This window comes from Chelonia mydas, chromosome 1 (assembly GCF_015237465.2).
Source record: "Chelonia mydas isolate rCheMyd1 chromosome 1, rCheMyd1.pri.v2, whole genome shotgun sequence".
Taxonomy (NCBI): domain Eukaryota; kingdom Metazoa; phylum Chordata; order Testudines; family Cheloniidae; genus Chelonia; species Chelonia mydas.
Genome location: NC_057849.1, coordinates 234,559,102 through 234,571,350, shown reverse-complemented (window position 1 = coordinate 234,571,350; position 12,249 = coordinate 234,559,102). Strand labels below are relative to the sequence as shown.

General features: G+C 42.7%; 1 protein-coding gene across 1 annotated transcript; it reads right to left on the bottom strand.

Moving 5' to 3' along the window:
- Window positions 1–297: 297 nt before the first annotated feature.
- RERGL (RERG like) lies at window positions 298–12,025 on the bottom strand. The gene is made up of 5 exons (XM_007071177.4): window positions 11,488–12,025; window positions 10,934–10,990; window positions 8,007–8,080; window positions 3,851–3,999; window positions 298–2,855 (listed from the first exon to the last, which is right to left on the bottom strand). Exons 1-5 carry the CDS (start codon window positions 11,537–11,539, stop codon window positions 2,573–2,575), a joined length of 615 nt encoding a protein of 204 aa, XP_007071239.2. The 5' UTR covers window positions 11,540–12,025; the 3' UTR covers window positions 298–2,572.
- Window positions 12,026–12,249: the final 224 nt, after the last annotated feature.

Here is a 12,249-nt window from a genome sequence, read left to right as displayed (position 1 = left end):
TCTCTATGAAGAAAAGTAATTAGTCTCCTAGCAACCTTAACCAAGTATGTTCTCTTTTTGTTAAGTATTAAGAATAAAAAAATGTTAGGAGCTCTACAATTAATTGTGTCAAGATGCATGCATGATTCTTCAGTGTGTGTATGAAACAGTCATAGTCCTCCTCTTGTTAAAGTACCTAGCATCTGAATTTACTATTTGAGGCTGCATGGGCTTCATTTGTACAATAGCAAAAGTTGGTGGTGGTGGTGTTTTTTTAAATCTTAGTCCATTGTAAAAAGTGTAAACGTTTCTCTCTTGTAACATTCAAGTTGGTTTAATGTCATAACAGTAAATACAGTTAGTTTTCAAATCTAGTTAGCAAGCTTTACATAGGTTGACAGACTACAAAAAAGCTGCCCACTAAAGAGTTTGGAGGAGTGCTGTTTGCGTTATTTAATAGATTAGTATACATCAGTGCTTTAAAATTCACTCTCTCTGATTCCAAAATATGCCCTTATATAAATCACTCTTGATACGGTAGGTAAGGTCTGCTTGGATGTAAGATAGTGAAAAGCCTGCCAAGATTCTGAGAAATTCCATGATTCGCAATTTTAAAAGCTATAACGATGTGAAATAAGATGACCTTTTCAACAAGTGATGATCTTTAGTCACAGTATGTTTTTAGCACATACGAATAAACTTCATTAAAGTGATACAGCTTTCTACTTATTTGCATGGAATTATCAAAAGCACTCAGCATTGACCTAACTCTGCTCATTGACTTCAATGGGACCAGTTAGGCCACAATGCTGAGGGTTTTTTTGGAAACTGCACCTTTGGGTATGACCACACAGCAGCTGGGAGCAAACCTCACAGCCTGAGTAGACAGATTCTTGCTCATGTAGCTCAAATAGCAGCATGGAATTTGCAGCTCCAGCAGAGACTCAAGACCCTTAACTTGACCATAGGGGGTTGGATGGACTTGAGAACCCCGGCTGCAGCCCAAGCCACAACATCCACCCTGCTATTTTCAGTGCACAACTTCAAGCCCCGCTAACACGTCTGTCTACTTGTGCGGGGATGCTTGTAGAATATCTTTAGGGTCTGTTGGAACCAGTATGGGAGAAAGTCAGTCACCTTCAGACCACTTACCTTTCCCTTTATAATTTTTGTACAGTCAGAAACATTGACATGGGTGCCTAAGTACCTAAGTATGCAGTAAGGAGCCTGATTTTCTGTTGCTTAAATATTTAGACTCCAGTGCCTAATGTTCAGCACCTGTGGGTGTAAAAAATAATAAGGCACTTCTATAGCACTATCTATACAAATCAAAGTGCTTTACAAAAGGTATTTAATTACCATGGTAATAAATATGTTTTAAAATGAGTATGGCAGTTAGGACCACAAGTCCATTGAAAGTCTGACTTTGAATCCCAGTCAGACGTGCTCCTTACTGAGGGACTTTTCAAATCCTACTCCTAAATAAAATAGAGTAGATAGGCAATTATTATACCCATATTGCTGAGAAGAAAACTGAGGCATGGAGGGTGAAGTCACCCCTGTACAGAGGGCCAAATTAAGGGCAGAGATCCATGGGAGTTAGGTGCCTAAATACTTTTGATAATCAGGGCCTGAGTTCTTAAGTTGGATTTCAGTGCTACACTGGCTGCACTGGCCATCTGCATAGGAATGGAAGATGGTGTAAGGAATTAGCTTCCACCTCTGAAGCTTGAAATCATGGATTCAAATACCCATGTGGCCAGGGAAGATAAAACTGATGTAAATTTTAGGAGTAAATTTCTCCCAATAAGACCTTGTCTTAGGTCACACAGCAAGTCAGCAGCAGAGCCAAAGTGAGCCCAAGGCTCATAACTCCCATTCCAGTTTCCTATCCACTGGACCATGCTTCCTCCCATCATGCTCCAGCAGTAATACTGAAATGGCAGACAGATGATGACCTCATTTATCTGATCCCCTACTCATGGCACCTTTTCAGGGAAAGGAAGCCCTGAAAGTCAGGCATTAAGTATCCTTCACTCATTTACTTACAAGTGCAATATCACAAAGTTTCAATTAGTGTCAATTCCAATCCTGGTTTCAATTAGTGCAATTGCTGTTACAGATAAATCTTGGAATTGTGAAGTTGGGCTATTGTTCAGCGAGGCACAGAGAGGCTGAGTTCATTGGAAAAAAAAAATATTACAGTAACACCTAGAAGCTACAACCAAGATTAAGGCCCCATTGTTTGTAGGCACTCTACACACAAAGTAGTAAAAGACAGTCCTTCTAAGCTTATAATCTAAATAGACAAGACACAGGTTGAGAGGGGAAACAGAGGCTCAGATAGATGAAGAGACTTGCCAAGGTTCATGGTAGTGCTGTAAATAGAACCCAGGTCTTCTGAATCCCAGTGCAGTACTCTGTCTACTGGCCCATACTGCCAGTCATCTTTGGTTTGTACTGACATATCCCTTCAGATGGAGACCTTTTAAACACATGTACTCATTGGCTGAGTCCAAGCATTGCATATGGCCTACTGCTGCAACGTTTCAGTGTATCATCATTCAGTGGTTTCCATGAGCCTGGACGTCCACTACACAGACTTCCTCCTCTTCCCAAACATGTTGTTGATTAGTTTGGCCATTGACTTTGACCCACTGGGTCGTCTCTTTTCCTTCACTTTGACGTTTGTGGTGATAGTTCTCAGGACTTTCGTGAACATGGTCACCACTTCCTGACAATGTTCGGCTGCAGACAGTTCACAGAACTGGCATTTGTTATCCATCGCCAGCTTTTGTCCTTCATCCCAGCCTACCTCTCTCATATGGCATAGATCCTGCTTGTTACCAACTAAGAATACAGCTGACTCTACCACTCTGAAATAAAAAAGTTTTTGATTAGACAAAAAGCCTTATAAAAATGCTACAGGATACCTGCTCTTGTATGCTGCATATCCAAAGGAAACTGACAGTTTTTTTTTTAATATTATAATATTAATGTAGACCATTAAATGCTATCTAGGATCTCAGATTGCTATAAAGCCTCCTAACCCATCTGTGAGGCAAATGACAACCTCATTTTAGTTATGTTTTATTAAGACTAAAAAAAGTTGACAGTACATTTCCCCCCTTAAATATTAAAAAGTATGAAAAATATATGCACCAACGGATTAAGGTTGAGACAGTATATGGTGAAAGGGGCTGAAAATATAATTTAAACGATTTCCCAATTTAAGATGATTTTATTCTCAGGTCATGTTTTATTTAGGCAAAAGCCTCAGCAGGTTATGCATTCCTAGGTCAACTGTTGTGAATACCAATACTTAGCAGTCAGTTTTTAAACATTTAACTAGTTCACCAATTAATTCATGCCACTGACCTCTGAACTAATTTAAATTGTGCCCAAGGACATAAAGGGAGTTGATGTCACTGCTGAGGACAGAGTTTAAGAGGAGTTCTTGGTGCCAAATCCTCCCTGATTGTGTCTACACTAGTATTTTCTTCAAACTTCCCATTGGTGCAGCTCCACTGGTCACAGCAATGGGGGGAGCTGCAGCATAGGCTAACTACCAGCACTTTCACCTGCACGTTGTCTAATCTTGATCAGAATAGTTAGTCTTATATCACCTAGCATGACAGTATCATTTACATGTGAAACAAGAATGAAAAAGCCTATAGTATACTGGGTTTTGGATGGAACGGGTTACATTTTGCTGCTGAATTTACCAGCTAGTATATTACTATTGTTACGTTGCTGGGTACTATTGCTGTGCAGAGTGTCATTTTAGTGGCTGTTAGGGTACCTAGAGCTCACTCTCATCTCTTTTCGTATGTTAGATTGAAAGAAATGTAATATTTATAAGACAACTTACCTTTTGCAAGCTGCCAGGTGGGAATCTCGTATCCTGTATAGCAATGCCTTTGCAAAGGCAAAGGAAGCTCTGTTGCTGATGTCATACACAATGACAAATCCATCAGCCCAGTGGAGTTCATCAGTGAGGGACAGCTTCCCCTGTCGTGGCTGAAGGCAATGAAATGCATACAACAATAGAAAGAATCCATTACTGTTATCACTGTACAATATTTTCTAACTAAAAATGTAAGGAAACGTACATGTTTGTACAGTGCACAGCACAATGGGGCCCTGATCTGGAACTGGTACTCCAAAGAGCTATAGATAAACCACCACCATCACTGGAGATGATTGTTATAATGAATGTATAAACAGTGTTTCAGAACTTTAAATCCCCCTTGATAGGTCTTAATCATCAGTAAAGTTAAATTAAATCTTACAGCCAGACTCTGGTCCCTTGATTGCAATGGAGTGCCTCTGAATTTACCCCAGGGTAACTGAGCACACAACTGTGGCCATCAGTATTTGTTTAACCCTTTTATATACAGACACGATGGGATGGACTGAACCCTCAGCAAGTTCACGGATGACGCTAAGGTGGGGGGAGAGGTAGATACGCTGGAGGGTAGGGATAAGGTCCAGAGTGACCTAGACAAATTGGAGGATTGGGCCAAAAGAAATCTGATGCGGTTCAACAGGGACAAGTGCAGAGTCCTGCACTTAGGACGGAAGAATCCCATGCACTGCTACAGGCTGGGGACCGACTAGCTAAGTGGCAGTTATGCAGAAAAGGACCTGAGGATTACAGTGGATGAGAAGCTGGATATGAGTCAACAGTGTGCCCTTGTTGCCAAGAAGGCTTACAGCATATTGGGATGCATTAATAGGAGCACTGCCAACAGATCGAGGGAACTGATTATTCCCCTCTATTTGGCACTGGTGAGGCCACATCTGGAGTATAGCGTCCAGTTTTGAGCCCCCCACTACAGGAAGGATGTGACAAATTGGAGGGACTCCAGCAGAGGGCAATGAAAATGATTAGGGGGCTGGAGCACATGATTTGAGAGAAGCTGAGGGAACTAGGCTTATTTGGCTGCAGAAGAGAAGAGTGAGGGGGGATTTGATAGCAGCCTTCAACTACCTGAATGGGGGGTTCCAAAGAGGATGGAGCTAGGCTGGTCTCAATGGTGGCAGATGACAGAACAAGAAGTAATGGTCTCAAGTTGCAGTGGTCTAGGTTGCATATTAGGAAACACTATTTCACTAGGAGGGTGGTGAAGCACTGGAATGGGTTACCTAGGGAGGTGGTGGAATCTCCATCCTTAGAAGTTTTTAAGGCCTGGCTTGACAAAGCCCTGACTGGGATGATTTAGATGGGGTTGGTCCTGCTTTGAGCAGCAGGTTTGACTAGATGACCTCCTGAGGTCTCTTCCAACTCTAATCTATGATTCTATAGTATGGTGTTGCCACTCTTGATCCTAGTAAAATGAACATGGGGAGTTTGCTGACTTTGTTTGTTGTTTATTGTTCCCACACAATTCCCTATACAAAAGCAACTCTGGTGTTTTTAATCTGTTCCTTCACTAGGAAGTTATTTTAGTGAATCATTTACCCTCCTAGCCATTCAACCTTTCCCCCCAGTCTCTGAAAAGACTTGGAGAGTATGTAAATCCTTCAGCAGGACATCAAGTCACCACACAGACTTTGGTGGGGGCAGTTTGTTAATATGAGGGATGGGATGTTAGAACAGGACAGTGAAAGTGAAAGCAGAGGGAAAAGGGATGAAAGATAGGGTTTCATATTTACTTTGAAAGCCTAGATGGAGAAAGGATATGGCCAATTAAAAACGAAGGCATCAAAGATGGCTGACAAATCAACAGGTGAAAAACTGCAAAAGCAGAAGATGGTGGCAGATGAGCTGGGGGGGAGCAGAGAGTTAAGAGATCTATGAAATAGTTGGGAGCAAGTCCACAGACAGTTTAATAAAATAAATAAGGTTTTTTGGCTGTATTCTGAAATCAGTAATGACGCACTGGAGAAAGTTAAGACAAAGCCATTAGTCTTCTTGGTCCAGACCTGAAGGCACCTTGAAAACCGCTTAAAGAACTATACAGAAGGATAACATCAGTGTAGGTGATAATTAATGTCAAAGGGAGAAAAGAAGACCGCATAATTTTCCATTATTTTTATATGTTTTAAAGATGGTCAACCCTATGAAGAAGAGTCTGTAGATTATAGATAGAAAACCTTTCTAGCTCCAGATTATTGGGGATTTCTAACTAGCCCTCTTCTCCCAAATGCCTCAGCGCACTTCTGGAACAAATCTACGCTACTCCATCATAACACCAAATGCTGTTTGTGACAGCTTGCAATTCAATGGAAATAGTACAGATTTTTGTTTATATTCAGGGTATTCAGTAGCTGGTTATATTATATATTTTATAAATGGGTGCTGTGCTATACAAACCTAGTACGGCAAGTTCCCTGCCCAGAAAGTCTCCAATCAAAATGCCAGATTTGTTACTGTCTTGATTTCAATCTGTTGCAATGTGTCCTGATCTGTGTACTTTGCAACTAAAACAAATCATTTAAGGGAGACTGGGCAGCTTAGATATGGCATAGAGCCTTTCATACCCAGAGCTGTCTGCACTGGGAAAATTTACCTAAAAAAGACTGACTAGTTCAGCAGAATCATTGTTGAAACTGGTGAGGGCCACAATGTAGGCAAGGCTTTAGTGCCCTCCACCATCATTTTAGATAAACCAGTTGAAATACAAGTCTAATTGAAATGGGGATGAAGGGGTTCTGACTGCAGGAGATTTGCCCCTACTATTGCTTGCCCCTAGTTCAGCTGCACTGTGGGAATTTTTGGTAAGTTTCCTGCCCCCAACAAGGTCTACGTTAGGGTTCACGTGCAGCTCAGATTTGCAATGACCAAAAATGGTTCTTCTCTGAGAGATGCCTGTGGGACTGAGTTGGTCTTAGTTCTGTTCAGGGTGGGTAGGTGCCTCTATCACAGAAAATACCACCAAGCTTGATGCACGAGGCAGTCTGAGGGTGGAGGAGAGAACTCCAAAGGGTCCCCTCAAGGAGTTTCCCTAGATCATTCTGAACCCAGATCCAGGGAGTTGCAGATGGCCAGAGCTATCTGCTCAGAGGTCCTGTGCCTACTCCCTAATGATGGGCTACCCTGCTCCAACTCCTGGCCAAAATGGTTCCAGCTGAGTCAAGCTGCCAAGGTCCACCCTGGATGCCACTGCCCCAGTTCCCACTAATGGGGGAGAGAAGCCCGTAAAGCACAGAAAGGCAGCAGCAGGAACGTCAACGTCAAGCATCATTAACATTCATTGAGATCCTCTCCAGGGTTTGAGGAGAGGGGGATGATGCAGGATCATCTGGCCTGCTCCTTCATTTCTGTGCTATGGCCTTAGATCCTTTGGCCACGTGGATGATGGCTCTTTGCAGGGCCTAGTGCCATAGTGTTGAGCAGAGATGGCTGGTCTGTTTTGGGTAATACTGTGGGGAATGAGCTGGCTTATCTGGCTATGTTTTTGACACATCCATCACCATATCATCTTTATTAACCATTTCAGCAAAGAAGGAAGGAATCGAATGACCATGAAGGCTGAATTCCCTTAGAAGTGTTTTATTCAGGTCAGAGTTAAGCCCAGTTGTTAACATGGGAAAGTCTGTATTGTCACTATCATTGGATCTATGCTGGGAATATAGGACTTCAGTTTCCAGGGCTATTTGGCCATTGTCACGGGTAAATGAAATTTAGTTAGATGTTTCTAAATTAACCATTTAAAAGGATATTTGGGGAAACTATACAAATAATGATTGCAACCTTTTTGCCCTTCCTATGAATTTAAAGATGCATGTAATTTTACTGTACAATGTTATATCTGGTTGCCATTAGTAGTTTTCAAAATGGAAAAGCATTGACCAGATAGCTGTCCAATGAAGGGCTCATTCTATAAAGTTGGAAAATGCTCAGTACAGAGAGAGTCCTGACAGCTACATGTTATAGCTACAGGAATTTCAATCTTCTGTGTCAGTTGCTAAAAGAGCAAAGCGTGAGTTAGCTTTTCTCCTCTCTCCTCCCTGCCACCTCACTCTTAGAAGGACCTTTGGGAGCAGCATTGCTGTGCTCATCCTTTATAAGTTGCGCTTACCTGTGAACAAGGGTCATAAATTTCCATGTGCATTTGCCTCCCATCCAGGCACAAATGTTTAGTGTAGATGCACTCTACAAGACACATGGCATTAAAATCAATATCAGAGTTAACAAGGGGGTGGGGGGGAAAGGCTTTAATCGCTATATTGCCGATGAAGAAATATAAGATTTGCTGTAGTGAATTAGCCCTTGGTCCACCAAGTTGCATATCAATCCTCTGGCAGAACCTGATGTGTTACCGGAAAGTGAACCCACCCCTCAGATATGCCCATAGCAAATTGTGCAATGCTTAATTGTGTCCCTCAGCTCATGGCTGGCCAGGTCCTATTCCACTGTGATGCCCAAACAGGTGCCAACGTGTGAGGGAACATTGTTAGAACATAGTGCTAGCCATTTGAGACAGCATACAAGGATGCACAGGTAAATGCTCATGCTTTTAGGATAGTGAGTAATTTCCCAAAAATCTCTACAAATATTATGAAAGTTTTAGGGTAGCTAGGACATGATAGCAACCTGTATGTTGAGAAGTGATGGGAGCAGGAGCTGGCTATGACTTCAGGGTAGAGGGAAGGTAAATTTGGAATCAGTTAAGTTGTGATGACCCACTTCTTCTATTCTGCATGTTCAGCACATATGCAAAGCCTTATGCAAAGTTTTTTCCTCAACGTAAAATAGAACCATAGGGGTAACTCATTTGATTAGTTTTTTTTCAAATAGGTTAGGTGGGTATGAGCTTTCCTCACACAAGCAGTGTTGGTTTGACCCTGTCAAGTTATAATTATGCTGGTATTATACAAGCCTGAACTTGGGTGCTGATCCTGAAAAAGCTGGTACCAGGAGTAACACTTAACTACAATGCTAGGGCTCAAATGGGAAACCTCACAGTAGCAAGCATTTCCCTCAGTAGTGTTTGCAGGATTGAGTCCTTCAGCTGTATTCTTAGAAGCTGAAACATGCACTCAGTGTCGCAATGCCTCACTGATATTGGGGGGGCCTCAGCCTGATTTTCAGAACGAGATTCAGGCACTTAGAAGCCAAAATCCCTTTTAAAAATGGGACTCAGACATTGTAATGCTGAGCACAATTCCTAAATACCTTTAAAAATCTGGACCTAAATCTCATTTTCAAAAGAGATTTAGGCATTTTGGAGCCAAAATCCAATTGACGGGATTTAGACTAAGTGCCTAAAACGTAGGCTCCTAAATCAGTTAGGTCTTGCAATGCTGACCATAGCAAAACCAAAACGCCTTTTAAAATCTGGGGCATAGTCTACATTATCGAAATATTTGGAGATTTTCAAACAATTGCTATTAATAGTGGGACAAGATGTTGCCACTATTCTAAGCACCATGTTGCTCTGAGCAAATCTAATCAGCGCACTATTTCAAACAGTACTGACAATTTACTGTCTAGGGCCGCCAATGTTGCCAACCTTGGGGAAGCTGAACTGGTGTTTACAATGGTGCGAACAGTTCAAAAAATTCCTGGTGCAGACAGGGCCCAGATAAAGCTCACCATTGCTGGGATTCCCCTTGACTCCCAATCAGCACCATGTTAGTCTTCAGGTAGAGCTGCAGTTCTGAATATCTGACCTATCCTCAGCTACCTCCTTCAGAATCCTCAAGTGAATATTTGGGATGGGAAAATTAGAAGGATAAATCTGCAGCACACTCAAACATTGTGGCATCCATAATTAAGTAAGAACATAAAACTTTTGAAATCCAATCTCTTTGATTCTACTACAAAATGTTCTGGGCTGATTTGTGGATTGCTTTTTATTTTATTCACCTGCTAGCTGTAGAAGCAGGTCAAAAATTATTTTCAAACAGTGTTTGTACAGCCCAAGATTCTCTTTACAAATACATGGGTTTGTTAAAAAATTTTCTTTGAAAAACAGCGGGGATTTTGTGTGTGCAACTCACAGTACTAGCTAGTTCCCCTGTCGTGTTGAGTCCAGCTGATTGAGGAGATTCTCAGAGGCACAAAGGGCAGTTATGCACCCAACTCCTTTCCAAAAATTAGATTTGGATTGTCAATCCTTTGTGGCACAGATTGTCTTTTTGTTCTGTATGTACAGCACCTAGCACAATGGACCAGTGCTCTATGACTGGGGTTCCTAAGCACTACTGCAATACAAATAATGAAAAGGGAATGGGAGTTGGGTGGGTAACTGCCCTTTGTGCCTCTGGAAATCTCCCTCTTACTGCATTCTCTTTTCTCCAGGTGCTCCATAGCTTATCTATGGAAAATGCAAGTCTCTTAAGGCCAAATTTTGACTTTTCCTGAAAAAGTCCTCTTGGAACAAGAAGTTTGTTTGCAGAGAAGGTAAAAACATTTTTTCCTATTTCTTCACTCTCTTCTTTAATTATCTTCTCTCTACTTTATGGTGTACAGAGTTTACCAGCCTTTTTGTGTCTGATCTAGTTAAGTTTCTTTAGCAATTTGCCCTTTTCATTTCTGATTAGTACTTCACTTGGCACAGCGTGTGCTGAGTTTTACATGTTCATTTTTATACATCTGCTTTCTACATGAGTTATGTTTCTATTCATATTTTCATCAGAAAAACTCAAAATAACAAACTAAACAAATTAAATCACTATTTTAAAAGATTGTTCGGTTTCCATTTTAAAGATACTTTCTGAAACAATAATAAACCTACTTCTTTGGGATCAAACAGCTCATCATCCACTATTACCCTTGGAAAATCATTTCAGTGAATGTATATAACCCAAAAAGAAACACTTTGATTAGATGTTAGGAAACACTTCTAAACAGAACTGAGAATTTAAAAAGAAAATTCAGGTACGTATTTGGTAGGAAATTAAAAATGGACATTTCATGTTTACATGGCTTTAGTGCTCGTTAGAGGTATGATTTATAGAACGCCTAAAACAAAAGGCAGAAAAGTTGCGAATGGGAGCTTACCAGAGTTAGAAGCATATTCTCCAATGAAACGCCTGGTTAGGAATCTCACTGTGAGGGCTGCAATACAAAACAAACTCCAGCTGAGCACATGCCTGGTTCAGTGACGGTTAACTTTATACAACTTTTGACCTTACTTGGTGCGCAAAAATCCCCAACATTTAAAAATCAGTCGTGTTCTCTCCCCGGCTGCACACCGATTGCCAAGGGGGAGTGCTGCAAACTGAGATTGGTGGACGAGCAGTTGCGTGATCAATAATGCAAAAGTCCGGGGGGTGGAGGGGGAGGCGAAGATCCGGGGCTCCTCGTAGTAGCACAATGGAAGGGCCAGTGTGCAGCGGGAGTGGACAAATCTTTAAACGCTGCAGCTGTTTCCTACTTTGTCTTGGTGCAGAAAACCCGCTGGCCATTGATTCACGGGATCAGCGGATTATTAAAAAGTCGAATTGCCCGAGTCGCAACCACCCTGACAAAACCTGGGAGGGACCCGGGTAACACTGACATCCCACTTGTTCAATCCCTCCCCCCACGCCCACAAAGTTAACTGGTAAGTTTACCAGACTTGCCGGCTCCTCTGCTGCCCAGCACAGCGAGCTTCAGCTCATTCATCCTGAGCCAGCCGTCGCCCCAGCGCCGGGGCTGAGCTCTTCAAAAAGCCTCTTCGGTGCGGAGCCAGCTGTGCGGCCCGCCCGCTCCGCTCCTAGCGCCTCGCCGCCGCCGCCAGCCCCGGACACTCTCTAGTGGCCGGCACGCGGGTGGCTCCGGGCGGGCTCCCACAGCGAGCGCTCCCCTCCCCGCCACTTCTTTATAACCTCCTGGGCTGGGGACGTCAAGGGGAGGCCGTCGTCGAGCTCTTTGTTCCTCTGGCGACGCAGCTCTGCGGACCGCCCACGCCGTGTTGCCTGCAAGAAGCAGTTCGACTCGGAGTTGTCCGAGCGCCTCTTCCTTCACAAACCTGGCTGCGATCATCCCCTCGGATTCTCCCTCTCCCCCAGGAGGTTTCTAGTTACCGGTCAGAGCAAAGGACAAGGACGGGTCCGTGACTGGTTGCTTCGGTTTTGTTTTCGCAAGTGAGGCAGTCACTTCCTTTAGAGTAGCAGCCCTGTTCGTCTGTATCCGCAAAAAGAAAAGGAGGACTTGGGGCGTCTTAGAGACTAACCAAGTTATTCGAGCATAAGCTTTCGTGGGCTACAGCTCACTTCAGATGAAGTAGCTCACAAAAGCTTATGCTCAGATAAATTGGTTAGTCTCTAAGGTGCCACAAGTCCTCCTTTTCTTTTCACTTCCTTTAGCGATTCTCACGCACGTGCATTGTGCGG

Coding starts and splice junctions, on each gene's coding strand:
- RERGL (XM_007071177.4), bottom strand. CDS start 11,539: ATGAATGAGCTGAAGCTCGCTGTGCTGGGCAGCAGAGGAGCCGGCAAG. Junction 4,000..8,006: donor TTTATGACCCTTGTTCACAG/GTAAGCGCAACT, acceptor CATTGCCTTCAG/CCACGACAGGGGAAGCTGTC. Junction 2,856..3,850: donor CACCTGGCAGCTTGCAAAAG/GTAAGTTGTCTT, acceptor TTTTTATTTCAG/AGTGGTAGAGTCAGCTGTAT.